Source organism: Panthera tigris, chromosome D3 (assembly GCF_018350195.1).
Source record: "Panthera tigris isolate Pti1 chromosome D3, P.tigris_Pti1_mat1.1, whole genome shotgun sequence".
In the NCBI taxonomy this organism is placed as follows: Eukaryota; Metazoa; Chordata; class Mammalia; order Carnivora; family Felidae; genus Panthera; species Panthera tigris.
Genome location: NC_056671.1, coordinates 28221452 through 28241616, shown reverse-complemented (window position 1 = coordinate 28241616; position 20165 = coordinate 28221452). Strand labels below are relative to the sequence as shown.

The 20165-nt window shown below is 49.3% G+C and overlaps 2 protein-coding genes and 1 non-coding gene across 3 annotated transcripts in view; 1 reads left to right on the top strand and 2 right to left on the bottom strand.

The window, feature by feature from the left end:
• The window catches only part of GNB1L (G protein subunit beta 1 like), a 59833-nt gene extending 41461 nt beyond the window's left edge, over window positions 1–18372 (bottom strand). The window contains exon 1 of the mRNA XM_007091423.3: window positions 18303–18372. The gene's annotated coding sequence lies outside the window, so the exon portion shown is untranslated. The remainder of the gene's footprint in view (window positions 1–18302) is intronic.
• Window positions 3244–3316, top strand: TRNAK-UUU. The gene has a single exon. It is a non-coding gene; the product is annotated as a tRNA-Lys (tRNA).
• On the bottom strand, window positions 13847–18390 carry RTL10 (retrotransposon Gag like 10). The gene is given in 5 exon segments (XM_042962017.1): window positions 13847–14994; window positions 14996–15032; window positions 15035–15476; window positions 15478–16178; window positions 18303–18390. Coding segments are annotated over 4 exon segments (1530 nt in total). The 5' UTR covers window positions 15940–16178; window positions 18303–18390; the 3' UTR covers window positions 13847–14405.
• Between the last annotated feature and the right edge of the window lie 1775 nt (window positions 18391–20165).

The window sequence follows — 20165 nt, the reverse complement described above, 5'->3', positions numbered from 1 at the left end:
AGAAATGTAAATTGGAACTACTTTGACAGATTCTGGCCAGGAAGCAATAAGCTCACTACAGGCTTTCTCTCTCTGGCTGACCGCAACTATAAAAACTCCAGACAAAATATGAAGAGCAATTACCTAAAAATTTTGAAAAGTGAACAATAGCAGACAGACCTTGGAGGCAAAACCTTGGAGAAGTGACCTGTATGGGGATGAGTTTTCTGTTTTTATTATTATGTCTTGAGGCACTGCCTTGAGGATAGGCCCAGCTTGCATAGCTGCCATGCAGCAGTGGCTAAAACTTAGACTAACAACTTTACAAAGAGTTTAAAGAATGTGAGAGGAAATCCCTGATGGTTTGTTTTCTCTCTCAGCACTGCCCCAAGAATGGGCCCCAGACATAGAACTGTGTGGGAGAAATGACTCTGAGAGAAACTTCTGTCTTTTTGGCCAGAGAGAGAATCCTGCAGGATGGAGTGTGAGTGGGGGGCAGGGGAGGGAGGGAGAATTGCAGAGAGGAAAGAGCTAAAGAAAAAGGTCTCTCAATTCTGTGAATGAACCCACAAAAGTCCCAGGCTCACTGCTGAGATTCATAAGCCTGGGACGGACCCAAAGGAACATCTTAAAAGGTTTGAAAATTGAAAAGAGATTAAAACCACAACCCACAAAGGGCAAGACAGAACTGTGTGGCAATTCTAACTGGATTGACTGCCTGCTAATACAAAACTCAACATTCTCCAGAGGGCCCAAAGTAATACTCAACCAGGACATGTCTAGGATACAATACAAAATTATTCAACATACCATGAACTAGGAAATGAGACCAGTTCTCATGGGAAAAGACAACTTACAGATGCCTACCTTGAGACGATTCAGATGTTGGGAGTATCATTAAGGATTCTAAAGCAACTTTTAGGATTATGCTCCATACAGCAAAGGTAAACACACTTGAAATGAACAGAAGCAAAGTTCTCAACAGAGAAATAGAAATCAATTTTTTTAGGGCACCTGGGTGGCTCAGTCAGTTAAGCGTCCAGCTCTTGATTTCAGCTCAGGTCATGATCTCACGGTGTGTGGGACTGATCCCTGTGCTGGGCTCCACACTGACAGAGCAGAGCCTGCTTGGGATTCTCTCTTTCCTTTCTCTCTGCCCCTCCCCTGGCTTGCATGCACGCTCTCTCCTTCTCTTAAAATAAATAAATAAACATTTTTAAAAAGGTAGTTTTTTTTTTTAAAGGAAATGTCCAAACCAAATAATACAATAATCTGAAACAAAAAAATTCAATATGGAATGGGAGATGACAAAGGAAAGAGCCAATGAACATGAAGATTGATTAATAGAAATTATCCAGTATGAAGACAGAAAAGAAAAAGATTGAAATAAACGATTAGAGCCTCAGGGACTTGTGAAATAACTGTAAAAGGTCTGACATTTGTGTCACTGAAGTCTGAGAAGAAGAGAAAGAAATGGAGCAGGAAAATTACTTGAATAAATCTCTGCCTGAAATTTTACAAATTTGGGAAAAGACAACAATTTATAGATCTAAGGACTCAATCAATGAACCATAAGCAGGATAAAAACTACATTCAAACACATCATAATTAAACTGTTGAAAATAATAAAGAAAAATAACTCAACATTGATGACACATACATAGGGAAATAATAATCTGAATTAGTGTGGATTTCTCATCAGTAACCACAGAAGCCAGGAGACGGTGGGGTGTCTTTAAAGTATTAAAAGGAAAAAAAAAAACCCTCTATATCCAGTAAATTCTCTTTTGGGAATGAAGGCAAAAATATTCTCAGATGAAGGAAAACGAAGAGAATTTCTCACCAGCAGATATAGCCTAAAAGAAATACTAAATGAGGTTCTACAGCTCAAAAATAATGAGAACCAGAAAGAAATATGGGCCTTCGAGGAGGCAGAGGAAGACAAACAGTAAATATCTGGGTAAATATAAAAGCAAAATTTCACCCCTTAAGTGAACATGTATATTACTAAAATAACACTGTCTGGTGGGGTTTTCAGTATGACAGCTATCACATGAAAGCAGGAGAGTAAGAGGACCTATGTGATTGCAAGGCTTCGATATTTTACTTGAAATGAAAAAAAAATTAACTCTAAGAAGACTGTGAAAGGTTGAGAATGTACGCTGCAATCTCCAGAGCAACCATTAAAAACATAGTATATAATACAAAGAGATACAGCCAAAGCCAATAGAAAAATTTAAACAAGAGTATTTGAAAATATTTAAATAATTCATAAGGAAACAAGAAAGAGGGAGAGGGGAACCAAAAAACTAGAGGAAAAAGAGAAAATAACAAAACGGTAGACCAAAATACAATCATATCAATGATTATAATAAATATAAATGCTCTCAACATGTTAATTATAAGATCCAACAATGATAAGCTATTTAAAAAAAGATCCAACTATAAGTTATCTGGCAGAAACCCAGATATATAAAGATATATAATATATATATATTAAGAAACCCTTAAATATAAAAACACAGATTAAAAGTAAAGATGAAAGAGAATTACTATATGTACAATAAGAGAAAGTTGGTTGGAGAAAATATGTTAATATCATGGAAAGTAGACCTCAGAGAAAGGAATATTATCAGGGATAAGGATACATAAAAATAAAAGGTATCAATTCATCAAGAAGATACTAAGAGTGCTAAATATGTACTCAGTTAATGACAGAATTTCAAAATGCATGAAGGAAAACTGATGCAACTGAAAGCAGAAATAAACAAATATGTAATTATAGCTGGAGACTTAAACACGTCCTTAGTAATTAGCTGAATAAGTGGCCAAAAAGTCATACAGAACCCTGACTAATACTATCTACCTACATGACCTAGTTGACATTAACAGAACACTCTATCCAACAGAAAAACACATTCTTCACAAATGCACATGCAATATTCATCAAGATAGACCATATCCCAGATCATAAAACAAAACCTTAAAAAATGAAGAAGAAACAAAAGCATACAAAATATATTCTCTAACGTTATGGAATTAAGCTGGAAATCAATAGTGGAAAGGTAAATGGAAAATCTCCACATATTTGGGAAATGAATAATACACTTTTAAATAACCAATTTGTCCAAGAAGTAGTCAAGAGAAATTAGAAAGCATTTTGCATGCAATAAAAATGAAAACCAAAATAGTCAAAATTTGTAGGTTGCAGCTAAAGTGAGGCATGGAGGAAAATTTATAGCATTAAATGTCTACATATGGGGTGCCTGGCTGGCTCAGTTGGTAGAGCATGAGACTTTTGACCTCAGGGTCATGAGTTCAAGCCCCATGCTGGGTGTAGAGATCACTTTATAAAAACGCCCACATTAGAAAGAAAGAAAGGTCTCAAATCAATGACCCAGTGTGCACCTTAAGAAACTAGAGAAAGAGGCTCAAAATAAGCCCCAAAGCAAACCAAAGGGAAGAAAATAGTAAGGATAGAGCAGAAATGAATACAACAGAGAATAGTAAAGCAACAGAGAAAAATCAACAAAATCAGAGATTGGCTCTTTATTTTATTTATTTAATTTTATTTTAGAGAGAGAGAGAGAGAGCACATGAGTGGGGGAGAGGGGCAGAGGGAGAGAGAGAATCTTAAGTAGGCTCCAATGCTCAGTACAAAGTCCAACTCAGGGCTCAATCCCACAACCCTGGGATCATGACTTGAGCTGAAATCAAGGGTCAGATGCTCAACCGACTGAGCCACCCAGGTGCCCTGAGATTGGTTCTTTAAAAAAGATTCATAAAATTGATAAATCTCTATCTAGACTGACAACCACAAAAAAGGGGGAAAGAAACAAACTATCCTCACGAAAGAAGGATTATCACTCGAGACACCGACACACCACCAACATTAAAAGGGCAGTAAGGAAATGCTATAAACAACTCAATGCACAAAAACTCAACAACTTAGATGAAATGGAACTTAGGGCCACAAACTACTAAAATGGCTACAATAAAGAAGAAAATCTGACAAAACAAAGTACATTAGAAAAAGTACATGTGGTACCACATGCAAAGTGGTACCAGCATTCTGGAAAACAGGTAGTTTCTGACAAAATGAAATATACGTGTATCATATTCCTGGCAATCCTACCCCTAGGTGTTTACTTTACAGAAATGAAAACTTATGTGCAAAGAAAAGCCTGCACATGAATGTTTATAGCAGCTCTGTTCATACTGCCCCAGAGGACCATCCATGGGTGAACAGAATACTCTTGAGCAATAATAAGGAACAAACTATTGAAAAACACAACTAAACGGATGGCTCTCCAGAGAATTATGGTGAGTGAAAGGTTAAATATGGCATGAGCCTAGTTATATGGCATTCCAGAAAAGGCCCAACAAGGTAGAGAGCACAGATGGGCAGTGGCTAGGGGCCAAGGGTGGGGAGACAGGCTGACTACCGAGGGGGAGCAGGAGGAAAGTTCTGAGGTAATGGATCAGTTTCCATGTCAGGATTGTGGACGTGCTGGTGTGCGCAGGTGTTACTACTCACTGTAAGTACATTTCATAATAATGATCATATTAATAACAGATACTTAGGAGTTCAATCTGATATAATAAAAGGACTGAAGAAATAGACAAACAGGAGAGAGCAGACAAATCTTGCATGCAGGAAAATTCCAAATAATTTGTATGGATATTCCGCCCTCAAGGATGTGGAACAGAATTCCCACCCCTGACGCAGGGGCTGCGCATACTGACTGCCTTCCTAAGAGGACAGTCTGCAAAGGAGAGAAAAGAATAACTTTAACAGAAAGGAAACCTGACAACCACTACCTCGGCCAGGTGACCAAGGTCAACATCAACAGTGATGTCATTTTGACAACATGTACCATTAATATGTGATGAGACGGCACTTTACCTTTGAGGTCTGGCTCCCAGAAACCCACAACCCATCTAACTGTGAAAAAAACACATGACATATCCTAGCTGAGGAACATTCTACAAAAGACCCAACTGGTACCCCACAAAATTGTCAAGGCAATAATAAAAATAAGGAAAGTCTAAGAAACTGTCACAGGCCAGAGGAGACTAAGGACACATGACAACTAAATGTAATGTGCTGTCCTGGATAGGATCCTGGGACAGAAACAGGACATTAGGTAAAAACTCAAAATATCTGAATAAATTGGGACTTAAGTCCATAATGATGTACCAATATTGGGTCATTACTATGACAAATGTACCATGCTAATAATGTAAGATGTTAATAAGAAGAGAACAGGGCTCAAGCATGCACTAGGTCACTGCTCTTGGCCATTTTCTGGAACGTTATTTTTTTTTTAATATAACATATTTGACAATATTGTGCTATTTTTTCTTGAGCTACAATTGATTTGATTTACCACTAACATGCTATGAAAACCCAGTTTCCTGCTTAGACTTTTCTGGCTTATAGCCAATTTCTATCTAATTCTACTCAGGTGACTCTAAACAGATTTAATGCCAATTTTTAAGTGTTTATCCCATTTAAAATAATACACCATCTTATTATGGTGCCCTAATAGATTTAAATTCATTTAGTGTCCCTAATATAAGGTAGGCAGTATTCACTTAAGGAAATTAGCCGATGACTGTTACCATCAGCAGCAGCAGCAGCACCATGGTTACTTCTAGAAGCAGAGTAGCATGCCAGGGAAAGAAGACAGCTCTCCACCAGGCTGACCAACTCATTCTCTCCTTGAAGTACACAGCCATCCTAGTGGGAAGCTTCTGAATTGGCTGGTCCTTCAGGCTGCAGGAACAGAGACCCACTCACTTTATACTTCCCAGGCTACACCTGGAACCAGAAAGATGCTCTCTGGACAGGCCCATCCTGAGTGCTGCCTTGTCACCCTCACACCTTCCTGATCAGGACAGACTATAGCAAGAATCCCAGAACTGGCCCCTCGAAGCCACATCACAGACACAGTGACCTGGGCGTTCTAGGCCAGGTCACTGGGAAACTTCCCAGGGCTGCTGCTTCATACCAGGGAAGTGGGGTTCTGACCACTGCCATCCACAGTCTTTGAAATGTAGGGAGTCCCAGGGGAGTCAGCACGTCCACATAAGGGCATCAGAAGCCAGCCTACAACTTGGGATAACCCCTTTTCAAGTGGTCACCCTATTGCTGAGTCTCCTGGGGGTCAATATCTCTCCACGGCGTTGGCTCACCACTCAAGCCAGGGGAGGGGGCAGCCCACTGAATGATGCCCAGGCCCCAGAGGGGTGATCCTGTCATAAAGAAGGCCAAGGGCACAGTCCCTTCCAGAGAGCCCAGACCTGCCCAAGTCAGCTTTAGGAAAGCATGTCCAGAGGAGACAAGGGAAGGAGCAATTCTGCTGGGATAGTAAGATCTCTATCCCATTACATACAGCTCATGGCCACAAAGAACTGGACACACTCCCTGGGCCAAAGAAAGCATGCTGCACCTCCCTGCTTGGGCCCCATGGGCTGCCAGGCACAGGCCCAGCCTAGAAGGGACCTGGGTGGGTTGGGCCAGCCCCGGCACCAACCCAGCCTGCACCCACAGCAACCCTCCCCGGCCCCGAGCCAGGGAAGCAGGTTTGCTGGGGTAACTCAGACTTCACAAAGAAACCATTTCTGGAATGGGGCTCCGTTTGGCTATTCGGAGTCAAAGGCGCACTTCATAGCTTCTTTCCAAACCCTATGCATTGTCAGGGCCCTTTCCCCTTTGAAGCCTCGGTGAGTGATTGAAGCGTCTACTTTCTGAGGGGCAGATAGCACCGGGCTGGTAATCTGACTCTAAGCCTGGGGATAAAGGTAGTTTGTTTCCTCTCAGCCCGTCTGTCAACACCTCCTCAGTAATTAGCCCTAATTATTACCAAGGGCCAGCCTCCCATTCGGTTATTAAATCAGAAATAGTATCGTGGCCGGGCATCTGTCAACGCCCGACTGGCGACCTTGGATTCATTGAATCCTCTGTCAGTATCCGTGGCTTCAAAGATGCAGATCCTGGGGAGGGGTTCCGGGGACTCAGTGCGGCCAGCCCTGCCTGGGAGAGAGGGTTGAGGGGAGGGAGGACACAGCCACGAATAGCCCTGGCCTCGGAGTCCAGGGGGAGGTGGGAGCCAGGCACCATCCCTGCACCCTCCTTCTCCCTGGGCAGCAAGTGCACACCGCAAACATGGCCATCTCCACCTCCCCAGGCGACTGAGGGAACACTGTGTGTATGGTGTGGGGGTAGGGGGGTGTAAGGCATGCCCTCCAGCAGCCCTTCCCCTAGGGGACCAAAAACCAGTCCCAGGCCTGCTTGCCTCTGGCATAGCCATCTCCCAGGAGCAGCAGGTGGTGGTGGTGGCCTGAGGCCCGGCAGGGCCCTGTGCTGGCTTTTTTCTTGAATGCACAGGTAAAACAGCCAAGCCCTGGGGCCAGGAACCCCCTCTGAGCTTCAAGTACAGCCAGGACATCTCCCCATGGACCAGAAAGTCCACAAACAAGATCTGGGGGACAGCTGTAGAAACAGGCTTCTGTGGTAGAGTCAAGGGTGCTGCACTCCTGAAGGCCCCGGGGAGATACACTGACAGCCACCTCCATCCTTTGCCTGAAGCTTCTCGTTCTGTCCAAAAGCAGCAAGTCACTTGCTCCATAACTTGGAAACCTTCTGCTCCCACAGAGCTCAGGCATTCCTGGCTCCTCGGAGGGGGAAGATTTACCCCCTCAGGCAGGAGTATGCCAGGTCCCATGGGAGCTCCTTGCCTGCAGTCAACCACAGCAGTGTCCCACACTGTGTCTGGACATTCACCACTCCCCTCCCCCCAGGTCCGCAAGCACCCCTTCTGGAAGGGCCCCACCGTGTTTGGAGGAGGAGGCAACAGAAGCCAAGTTACAGCCACATCCCGTGGGACCTGGCTCCTCTGCTGGGGTCAAGGCCCACGTGGTATGATGGGTGACCAGGTAGAGGTGAGCATGACCCTCCCACCAGTGTGCATGTTCTCCCCTGCCACAGCACAGCCAAGTCCCTGCTGGGTGCTCTGCCAGTGCTCCCACACTGGCAGGGCCAGGCTGGGCTGGCTGGGGCAGCAGGAGTGAGCTTTATGGACAAAGGCACAGTGATACCTGACAGACTAGCAGCTGCAGCATATGAGGTGTGAACGACCAGTGTGCCCCAAGGCCAGGAGAGGCTTCCTGAGGCCAGGCCACTGAGGCCAGCAGTTGCACACTTCTCCTTGGGACCGAGAGACAGGCCAATCTTGCTGGACCGAAAGGAAACGCCAGGGAGGGTGGCTGAGGGGATGCAGGGCAGGCAGGCTGGGCAGGCAAGGCCGCTCCATAAACAGGCACCTCAAGCTGCAGCTGAGGATGCCTGTCACCCCCAGGAGCAAGTCTAGGGAGCTTGGCAAGATAGCAGGAAGTCCCACTCGGAAGCATTTTCAGCCAGCCTGCCCCCACGAACTTACAGGCAGGGGTGGGAACCCAGCCAACGAAAGGCCAGCAGCATTTTTGTCCGTGGTGAACACACGGAAAAGCTTGTTTTACAGGAAGTGTGACCATTCCCATGCACCAGTGCCAGCCTCTGGGGCCCACTTCCACCAAGAGATCTGGTCTGCAGCAGCAAGCTGCCCAGGGCTGACAACAGCACCCAGACAACGCTCATCCTTAGGCATGGAATGGGGGCCAACCCCCATGGGCTTATGCCCAGGCAGCTCCTCTGAACCTGATTCCACTTGAAGAGGGGGTCCCTAAACACAATGGTGGTAATGCATTTTCTGACAGGGACCCATGTGTTTGCTCCTATGACAGAGGCTACCTCAGACAGGGGGGTCCTCCCCCCGACAACTCACAGATATGCAAATAACATGCCTACAGATGCACCGCATGCTCAGAATGGGCTGTAGGGTTCTGTGCACATACATGTGTCTAGGTCCACACATTCACAGGGAAGGGAAGGACAGGGAAGGACCGGGGACAGTGAATGCAGTCCTGAGGGGCCTGCTGCCTCTAAGCTCATGTGAGGCAGAAATTCTCTCCATTACACAGGTGGCAAAATGAGACTTGCCAAAGTTCAGCATCTTGTGCAAGCCAGAGGGGGATGGGATGCAGGACACAATGACAGGGACCAGGAGGCCACAGTGGGCACTGTGAAGTGGACACCTAGAGCAGGGTGGAAGCACAGGGGCAGAGCTGTACTGGCCCTGGGCTACCCTCCTGGCCACCACTACGCATGGCTCCCATTTGCACTCTGATTTTCAGGGGAGGAACATAGGGTCTTGGTGGTGGAAAGGCTGCCATCTCCCAGGGGACAGCACCCTGGATTGGATACCTGGCCAACTCCATGCTTCCTGGCTTCCCCTACCCTGTAGGTCCACACAGGCTGCCCACCTCCCTACTCGTGGCCTTCAGAAAACCTTGGCTACGGTGCAAAAGTGTCAAGGTGAACAACACTGTGCACTCAGGACTTCATGGGGCTTGAGATGTGGCACTCCCAGTGGCCAGGAGGCATCCCTGTGCTGACCACACAGCACCTGCACTTCGCCACCTGTGTGGCAGAGTGTGGGCTCACTGTCAGCCCAGGCCCCCTGTTGCTCAGGCACATAGGGGGAGAGCAGCCCAGGATACTCCTCTCCACTGTCTGGTGGCCCCACCTGGCAAGTGGATGAGCACCCATCACACACAGGCCCCAACCCTGGCTGTGCACCCCTGAGGCCAGGAGAGAAGGAATGGGCTGCCAAGGGCACCCTGCAGGCCAGGGGCTCTTCCCAGGCTGTCAACACCCTTGTAACAGAGATCATGTCACCCATCTACAAATGAGGAAAGCACAGCCCGAAGAGAAAGTGAGCTCAAGACTCCCGCTGTCCAGGACAGCATGCTTAGCCAGGCAGTCCACCAACATGACGCCCCCGGCTTAAGAAATGACCACTGCTGGAGCCAAGCAAGGAAAACACCACCTCTGTGTTTATGATAATATGCGTTTTTAAAATTAGACAAGACAATTTAAAGAACAGGGTGGGGAGGTAGTGGGAATGTTTCTCTACCAAATAATGAAGACTCATTACAAAACTAGATAATTGGTGGGGGACAGACTGGACCAGAGAGCCAGGTATGTATGAGAAAGATGGCACCTTGGACACATTGGGCCAGCACGGCATCCTGAACCTGATGCTGGCAGGTCCGTGCCCCGTGGGAAAAAGTGAGATGGGATCCTCTACTGGTTAGGGCAGAATAGGTCACGCTGTGGAAAACACAAGCCCCCAAACTCAGAAGCTCCACACATCAGATTACATGTCCAGCACAGGTGGGCAGAGGAGCCCTGCTCATCACTGGCCATCTGATGGCCACAGCAGAGCCACACCATTAGTTACAAGCTAACTCAAGAGTCGATGTAAAAGGTAAAACATTAAAACTGGGAAGTATAGGGTAATGTCTCTCCTTCAGGTACACAAAGATTTCTGAAAGAAGAAGAAAAAGTTCCCAGACATTACTGGGCATATCCTGCTGCCGTGGCCTGGAGGGGCTCTGCAGCTCAGCACTCAGCGATGCTCAAAGGGTGCTCACCACAACACTGTCTGCAATAGCAAAAATGAAAAACAAGAAATCCATCTTGGCCATTATTATGGGCAAATAGTGCTTCCCCCTCCCCCCACCCCCAAATTCACACTGAAGTTCTGACCACCACTACCTCAGAGGGTGACTCTATTAGGAAACAGGGTCTTCAAAGACATAATTAAGGTTAAATGAGGTCATATGGGTGGCCTCTAATCCCATATGACTAGTGTCCTTATAAGATGGAGTTAGAGCACAGACGGACAACCATGTGAGGACACAGGGAAAAGATGGCCATCATAAGTCAAGGGGACAGACCTCAGGAGAAACAACCCTGCCAACACCTTGATCTTGGGCTTCCAGCCTCCAGAACCATGAGGAATACATTCTGTAGTTTAAGCCATGCAGCCTTAGTAAACAGGCATCTTCCCGTGGGTATTGACGAAGGCTGGCCCTACTTCGGTGATGGCTGCACCACTGAGCGTCCTGTTCATCTTCTCCATGCTGACAGCCCCACCTCACGGGGGGATTAGCTGCTTATCCCTCGAACTTAGGTGTGGTTTGGCAGCTTCCTTTGGGCATGGGAATGGAAAAGGAGGGACAAGTATCACTTGTGGTTCGCTGTGGTCTTTCCCTTGCCTCGGTGGTTTTGGAGAAATGTGTCCAGTGAGCTCCTATCAACACGGGTCCTTTGTAACAGGCAGAGGGCACCCCAGCTGATCTGTGACAGGTAAGTGGTGAGATGTGGGAGGTTTTTACTGCAGCACAATCTGGCCCATCCTGATTGTTATGACAGGACAACAGCTCTATTTACCTTGTTCCTCACTATAGGACCATGGGGCTGTTTGCAGTTCTGCTGTTAATGCAGTGACTGCCCACTAGGCAGTCAACAGGGCTCAGACCACTGCGTGGGTTTTATCTCAATCCTCCCACTACCCTATGAGGTCAGGTGACAGCAAGGACCATGATTTGCAAGTGGAGCTCAAGTCCATGCTCTGAAGCCCTACACCAAGGAATAAACAACAGCCATCTGCATGTAGGCAAGTGATCAGGGTCTGCACGCTTAGAAATGTTATGTGGGTGAATTGTAGTATTGTAATATTTGATATTCTCACCAACAAGAAAAAGCCTATTTCTCCATGTCTTCAACAATTCTGGATATCTAGAACTTTTAAAGTCCTGGGATCACAGGCAGAAAAAAAAATCACCATACTTCCCTGTAGTACTTTTATGATTTTTCAAATACTGAAATCTTTAGTCCATCTGGAGTAGAGCCTGGCAGAGTGAGGTGGGTATCCAGTTTTACCATTTTCCAGATGGCTAACCAGTTGTTCCAACTCCTTTTAGTGAATAATCCATTTCAGCCCCATTAATTTGAAACAATACCTTTAAGCATGAACTAAATTCCTGCATTTATTTGGCTTTATTTCAAAGTTCTCTATTCTTCTCTGTTCGTCCATCCACACCAAATTTCAAGTAACTTCATTGCTGCAGCTTTATAAAAAGTTCTGTATCTCATAGGACCTTATCCTTAATACTTCTGGTGTTAAAGTTTTCCTTGGAGACATGTATGTTAAAAACTGTTCCACAGAGCTCACAAATATCCTATCTTTAGGAAATAAAATCTCCAGGTATTTCCAAGGCAAGTAAAGGACAGACCTGATGATCTGGTAGGTAGACCCAAGCACATCAGCTGGACCCTGAGCATATCCAGCAAACACTTTCAGACTGTCCTGCACCCAGGAGCATCTTCTTCCATCTCCCATGTGAGAGCCAGGAGTGGCGAATGGCCCAAGGATCCTCCTCTCATCATGCATGGTAGGGCCTTCTCCTTCTCCCCGCTCAGAATGGGAAAGGAGCTAGGTCACTGCATATGGCCAAAGACGGCACAGCATTGGCTGGCAGTGAAACTATCACTTTGCAACACCATATGCACTGCCTATCTACAAGGCCAGGCCAGAGCCCTCCCACCCTCTCCTGATCCCACCCTCAAGTGGCCATTGCCACTGAGACCCTGACCTCCTTTCTTTTCCTTTGTGGCAAGGGCTCAACCACAACAGGAGACATTTTCCAAATTAAAACATTGGTCACCTAGGCTCTCCACACATCCTCTTGGGCCTGCCTTGGGACAAGTGGCCCTCAGGAGAGGTATGCCAGACTATAAACCAAGCTTGCAGAAGCTGTCTGGGGCCCAAGGGAGAAAAGGTCCACAGGGCCAGAGGGGCCAAAGGAAAATGGCAATCTTGAGCTGACGGGATTCATCTCAGGTCCACTAAATGTAGATGAGAAAGGTGGCCTGCGCAGATGCCAGCAATAGTGCGGGTGTCAACTAAGTGACTCGGCCATCATCCCAGAGAGCAACTCCAGGTTCTACTGTCAGAGGCATCTTACCAGCTCAAACAATATCGCCAACAATATCAGACCCATTGGCAGGCCAGGGAGTGGGAAGCAGTCTGACCTGGGTCTACAAAAGGACGGTCCAGACATGAGCAATAGTGGAAGGGCAGCAGTGTATCTGGGGCTGGGCTACAATGTGCAGGGATTTCCCACACTTGATCAGAACCAGGCTGCAGTCATTTCTTCTGTGGGCTTGCTTGTTTGCTTTTCAGGTTGTATCAGCTTCCCACCTATTTCTAAGATTTTCAACTGTTTTATTTACAAGCCAACTGTGCCTTAAAATAGCTCACGCTTAAAACCATGTGAACCCAGAGCCTTTTAAAGTGATAATTACTAAATAATCCCAATGGTGTCTATTTTACTTAAAAATTTTTACCAGATGTTTGCTTACTACTGTTTTTTCTCTAAAATAGTTTTAGTAGCAGTTCATGCTTCCACTTTATTTGTTCTTCCTACTTTCCTGGAAAAGTGTTGTTTCCAGCTGTAAAACTAAAGGGGCTTGACACTCTTGCCTAATTGTTCATCACAGTAGGTACACTGTACCCATCCTGTGTTAAACTTGGCTTGAGGGAGCTTCTGAGCTCAGTTCTCATTATTAGAAAACCCATCCTGTGCAGAACGGATCTTTCTTCATTCCAATCCTCTGGCCCCTTGGCCTCACAGCTCTGGTCTGCTTCCTGCTCCTTCACTCCAGCTCTAGGAAGTCAGTTTTCAAGGCCACATTCCACCTGCCAAGACTCCCATTCCCACCTATTCAGCCCAACTCCTTCCTTCAACCAGATCCTTCGATTTTCAAAGCCCCACCCACCAGAAACCTGCAACACTGAACCTAGAGTGCTCATGGCTAGGGCCTAGCCTGTTCTCAACAGAACAGACAACAGTGCTTCTGCCAACAAAATAAGGGCTCTGCTCATCAGCTGCCACCACACCACAGGATCAGCCATGGATTTAACATGTTTAATGAGCACCAGTTGTGTACCAGGGACACAAAGCTGATTAGGATGGAGCTCCTGCCCTAGAGGCTCACAATCTACCCAAAGATACAAGTCATTTATAGTGTTATGGTTTAAGTGTTGAGTCAGCAATGCCCAACAGTGGGCAGGGAGGCAGTGAATGCTGAATAGCAGAGAGTGGGAAGGCAACAATGGGCAAAGGCACTGAGACACAGAAATTCATGCCAACTTCTGAAAACACCAGGTGTTAACTACAATGTTAATATACAGAAGGGGGAAATGCTTGGAACTTAGTTAAGACTGGCAAGGAGGCTTGTATCCCATCTCCCTAGCTGTCCCAGGCTGCTGGTATACCCATAGGGAAGCATCTTTCTCTGCCATCCCACTAGTACTAAATGATCAAAGTGGCCACTTCCTCCATGCAGCCTTCCTTAAATTCTAGCCCAGAGGACAAAGGTCACAGAGAGCCAAGATGGGGAAGGGGGCCTAAGTACAGATACCATCCAGGAACAGATCTAAACAGGGCTGGCATGGCAGACCCAGTCCAGTCTAGCCAACACTGAATGAGGGATCTGGGGAGGGGGTGGTTATGAAGACATACAGATATCTGAATGGGGACTGCTGTGTGGAACTCTGTCCAACTAATGGCAATGCAGCTGGCAATGCACAGGGAGGCAGCCTCTGGGTGACTGGAGAAGTCAGAGAATGAGGAGTACATGGTAGAGCCCAATATTCTGCTATAAGAGGAGGTGGGGTGGTGAGGACAAGGGGGCTGTCTGTGTTCAGACAGGGCAGAGCCCAAACAGGTGCACCTCCAATAAAGCAATAAAACAAGTGGCCCAGCAATAAAGCAAGTGGATAAGGCAATACCTGGCACACCATGGCTGCAATGCCACTCTGTCCTGCTGGGGCACTGTGGGGCTTTTCAGCTATGCAGGCCACTTCATCACAAGGGGTACTACTGAATCTGCCTGGACTGTGTTCAGACTCCAGGGCTGTGGGGTAGGGAGCAAGAGAAACTGCTAGCTCTCTTGGGGTCTCTGGGGTGTCTGCAACCTGCTGAGGGGTACCTAAGGATGCCTTCTGGTCTCCCTCTGTCTTAGAAACTTCCTCCTTTGTCTTCTGGGTTTCTGGACCCTGGTGGAACTGGATCTGGTTTCTGGGCAGGCGGGTTAGAGATTCTGAAAGTGCAGGGACAGGTGTGGGGACCGCCTACCCTGGCTGGGATGAGGCTGGCCTCACAGGACCAGCATCAGCCCTGCATGCGGAACTAGACAAGGTGAGGGACTCCACAGACCCAAGGCTGCTCTCCTTGGCCAGCTGCTACTCAGGGAGACCATTTCTGGATGTAGAGTTGGAAGTATAAACAGCAAAGGTGGCCACAGCAACTGGGACAGCACCCACGTTGAATGCCAGGACCTCCGAATACCTAGATAAGTACTGCCTCACCACAGGCAGCTGCAGGGCCACTGGTGACTGGCTTGAGGCAGGGGCCAGGGGGCAAGGCGCTGCAGCATGGTACTCAGCAAAACTGTTCAGGTCTTGAACGACATCCTCGAGATCCTGGCAGAAGAGCTCATAATCGTCAGGAAGGGGCAGGTCCCCGATGAGGTAGGGGGGGTGCTCACGCCCGGGCTTGGCCGGTCAGGTGCCCAAGGATCTCACAGACGTGACTGAGGTTGTCCTGACAGTTCTCAAAGCAAAAGGACATGTAATCACCCAACTGAGCCCAAAATCGGCCCACAAGCCATGGGGAGTCATCAAAGGTGCCTGGGTCCAAGCTTGGCACCTAGTAGAAGTCCACGCTGAGGGGTCATGGGCTGGGCATGCACAGAGCCAGGGGTCCCCTTTCTGTGGGCTTACCACCAGGAGCACTGCTGGCTGTGCTCTTCTGCTCCATGGTCGTATGCACGCATACGGGGTCCCCACAGCAGGGCCGCTCAATCCAGGGATCCACTAGGGGGGCATATGTGACCCCAAGAGAGACCTGGTCCATCTGCTGCCAAGGGTGTGTGTTGGCATAACTGGCTGCTGCTGGGATGGGATTGCAAGGGCCGTGCCGATGGCGCCAGCAACAGGGCATGCTGGGAGCAGAGGGGAGCTGCCACACCAACTAGAAGAGGAAGGGGGAAGAAAGGAAGAGATGGTGCAGCGGGGAGGGTGGGCAGGACACAGCAGGACAGAGATGGGCTGAAGAGGTGTCTGGCAAACCCAGATGTTCCAGGCAAGTGCTGAGGGTCAGAGGAGCTGACAGCTGTGGCCTCAGGAGAGCTGAGAAGAGCTGATGGGACTGTCAGATGCAGGCCACCATCCAAGGCAATCCTGTCCAAAAACAAGGTGGGGAAGAGCGGGAACTAGCCCCAACCATCTCCACCGTGCAGCAAAAGGAGGCAATACGCAGGCAAACCCCAGGTACCCCAATAGGAGCTGTGACTGGAAGGAGGGCCCAAGAGGCAGGCCTGAGAGGCCTGAGAAGGTGGGCAAATGCCACCTGTGATGTTTCATGGGCAAGGTGTGATGGCAGATGCTATCAGTCCCAAGAGAAGGAAAAGGGGCCAGATCAGAAGCCCCTGGGCTTCCTTGGACAGCCTGGCTGGCTGTCAGGGATTTTCAGGAGAACAACAAAAGCAACCTTTAACTGAGTGCTCTATCTATGGCAAACACTGACCCCTTGATGAGGCTGATACTCTTATCGTACCAGAGGCAAAGTGGTGAGTGAAGTCACTTGTCTACAGCCACACACCAATCAGTAAGTGACTGAGGCAGGTGAACCTGGCTCTAAAGACCATATGATTAACCACCACACATCACCATGCTGGTTATGAACTACGTTTCAATCCACTGAGAAGGAGCCCCCACTCACCCCAAACACTGTGAGCGTTAAGTAAGCAGACGAGGTCACAAGATCCTTTTACATCAAAGCACTAGGAGCTTGGAAGGGGCTACCTGCATGCCAGACAGAAGCCTGGGGTCCCACTATTCTCTGGTGCCCACCAGCCTCTCCACCCATGCTTTCCAGACTTACCTCACCACTCAGAGTCCAGCGTGCTGACAACACCACCCTCATCCTAAACACCACCTCCCTGTCCTCATCCTTGTCAACAGCACAGGATACAATCCCTCAAGTTTAATCTCACTCGCTGTGTCTTCTTTCACCACCTCAAAGTCACTCCAGTAAAGGGCCTAGAGGGCAGTGGTCATCAACCCTGAGCAGTCCAAAAAGCCCCGAAGTGGGAAAGGAGGCTGCAACCATCACCAAGTACAGTTCCCTTCCAATGCCAGGAGCCCTCTCTCAGGGCTCTCCCACTGCCTAACCTGACAGTGGCCACTTCCCAAGTATCTCTGCAAAGGGAGGTCCACTCACAGCTGCCACAGAACACACTCTGCAACGCCTCCACACATATCCCAATGTTCCATCAGCTCACATCCAGGGCACCACGGTCTGCACACACCTTTGTGCACAGTTGCCTATGTGTTTATCTACCCCTACCCCCATCACAGTGAGTTCCTCCAGGGAAACACAGCTCTGCTGATCTTTCTGCTGAGCACCTCCCAGGGTGGCCTGCAGCATCTGAAGCTGCTAGGGCCACCAGCACCTACTTCTGCCACCTAAGCATTCAGGAACCTCTCAGGTATGGCCCCCACTCTGGGGGGTGATTCTTCCACCTGAAAGCCTTCTCATCCTAACAGAGAAAAACAATATAACAGAGCCTGCCAGCAGCAGTGGCTCAAGTGGCAGCACACAAATGCAATCCACTCGGGACTCCAGTCCAGTTCCTCATCAAGCTCTGAAAACCAATGACGATGAACGCCAGTGACCACGAACCACACTCCAAGCTCCTGCCACCAATCTAAGGTTAAGTGCCAGGCTGCGCACAAAAACCACATCCCATGCCCAATACACAGTGCACTACCCAGGTCTCTGCCCTGGCTTCCTCCCAGTCCCAAACTCCTACCCCCGGTCAGAACCCTAGCTGTCCCCTGCCTGCTCATCAGCATGCCTGTGTACCCCTGTAGCATCAGGGTGAAGGCTCCCCTGTGCCACCCAGCCAGCCCTGCTTGGCCGTGAACCTTCTTAAGTTTGGGTCTCTTAACACTTTTGAGAACCTTAGCCCTCCCACAGCTATTAGTTTGTTGACCCCTCTTCCTTCTCTCCCCACCCTAACACTGAGGAATTTGGGCCCTTCTGGACTGCACAGCGCTTTACTCAAGGAACAGGTACCGGGACGCACACGCATTTGCCTCTGCAAAGCCAAAAGCCAGCACCTACAACGCTGGAGCGTTCTCGGCTCCTAGGAGACTAGGGACCCCGGGGGTAGAACAACTTGCCCAAAGCTTCGCAGCAAGTGGAGGGCAGACCACTGCACCACCCCCTTCTTAAACGCCATGCAGGAAACCGCGGGGATATGAGCTCACAAGTCCCACTGCAAAAAGAAGCCGACCGACCTGAGGCTCCACGAGGCGTCTGCGAAGAGGGTCCACGGATCTGCGACCGGAGACTACGGACCCGTCTCCCTCCCAGGGCGAGACTCCCAAGTGCCACCTAAAAAGCGCAGAACAAGATCGGCCGCCGTGAGGTGAGAAAGGGCGCGGGGGACACCTTCGAACACAGCTGGAACCACCAGAAAATGACTCCAGGCTCTCCCCCGCCCACGGCGCGGACCGAGAAACTGAGGCCCGCCTTTCCGAAGGGCAACAGGGACCCAGTCCGAGGGCTCCGAGCGCCTCTCCGCTGACAGGAAGTTGGGAAGGACGGAGGGGCGGGGCCCCCGCCGGGCACTCGGGTTCCCGCCGCCCCACTGACCCTCCGTCCAAAGTCTGCGACACCCGCTCCAGCAGGGGCTAAGTTCCAAGCCTAACCACTTCGCGCAGCCACGCCCCCAGCGTGCGCGTGGCCGCCCCATACGTCCCCGCGCTGGTACCCGGCGCGTCCCACACTAGTCTCCCTGTAGGGCTGCGCCTGCGCTGTGAGCCTTGAGGCCCATAGCTGCGCAGGCGCTCTCAGGCCCTGCCAGCGCGGCAGTGAGGCGCGGGGGGTGATGGGAGCGCGCTCAGCCCCGCCACGCCGCGCCAAGTGCTTGGAGCAGACCCGGCTGCGTGGGCAGGCGTGGGGTGGCCAGGGCTGGCGGTGTTCAGCGGGCCGGCGTGAAACGCACTGGGGCTGAGGAATGGATAGCAGGAGGGAGGGACGGGGCACCCAACTGGCTCTCCCAGGGATGTTGGAGCCGTTGCCACTGCTCTCAAATCAGCTGGGCCCTGGGGCGCTACCGAACGTCTGGAGGGTTGCTGGGAACAGAGCCCACCAGGGAGGGTTTGGCCATAGAGGGCCTTCGGCGCTTTGGTGGAAAGTGTCTCTCACCACCCAGCGCCCCATGCTCGGAAGTGGGGCCTGGTTCTGCCTACGTTCTGTGCGGGAGCCAGAGGGCAAGGCTGGGCAGGCCGTGAGGACGCCCCACCTGGGTGCCTAGAGGCTGGTAAACCGGGGCCTGTAGGTTTTCTAGGGGGTGTGTTTGTGCTGCCCTACCCGGGTGGAGGCTAGACTGAGAGGACAATGAGGGCAGGCTGCCAAGGCCAAGTTTGCTCCCCAGGAGTGGCATGCTCATTCAGCACCCAGAGACTTTGGGAAAGTGAGCAGAGCATGAGGTTGGATGCTCCCATGTGCACCACCCCACGCTTCCTCTTCCACTGCTTACGGTGACTAGACAAGAGGTGGGAGAGGGTATCTGCCCCTCGGATACCTAATGCCTTGTGAGCCAAGGACCTGGATGCAGGCCAGGAGGTATTGGAGCCATCAGCAGCCGAATCCCCTGGAAAGAGATGTTTCTCAAGGGGAACACATGCCTAAGAGACCAGCTCCCTTTCTGCCCTGGTCTAGTGACTCCTTTCATGAAACTATCTCTGAAATGTTATCTGCATTTACACCCAAACTCAGTCTCTTTGATCTTTGAAACGCGAATCAAAGATCACATTGTACCTTTACTTGGGTCTGTGGGGCTTCCAGCCACCTCGGCCAAAAATAATAAAAGTGGCACCCAGCCAGGAAACGCCTCCTTGAAGTGTGAATGAAACTTGTATTTTTCGGTTGTATCTTTCCTAATTGACCTGATAATTTAAACTTCCTGCCTCAAAGGAGAGGGGGAGTTCCCGACAATTTGGCTTACCTCAGGCACTAGGCAGCTCAGGCCAACTCCAGGCTGGTCAGCAGAGAGCAGGCAGTATGCTCGTGTCAAAAACTAATCCAACTGGGCCAGGCCATCAGAAACCACTTTTTTTTGGTTCCAATTGCTTTTTTTTATTCAGGCCATGTTC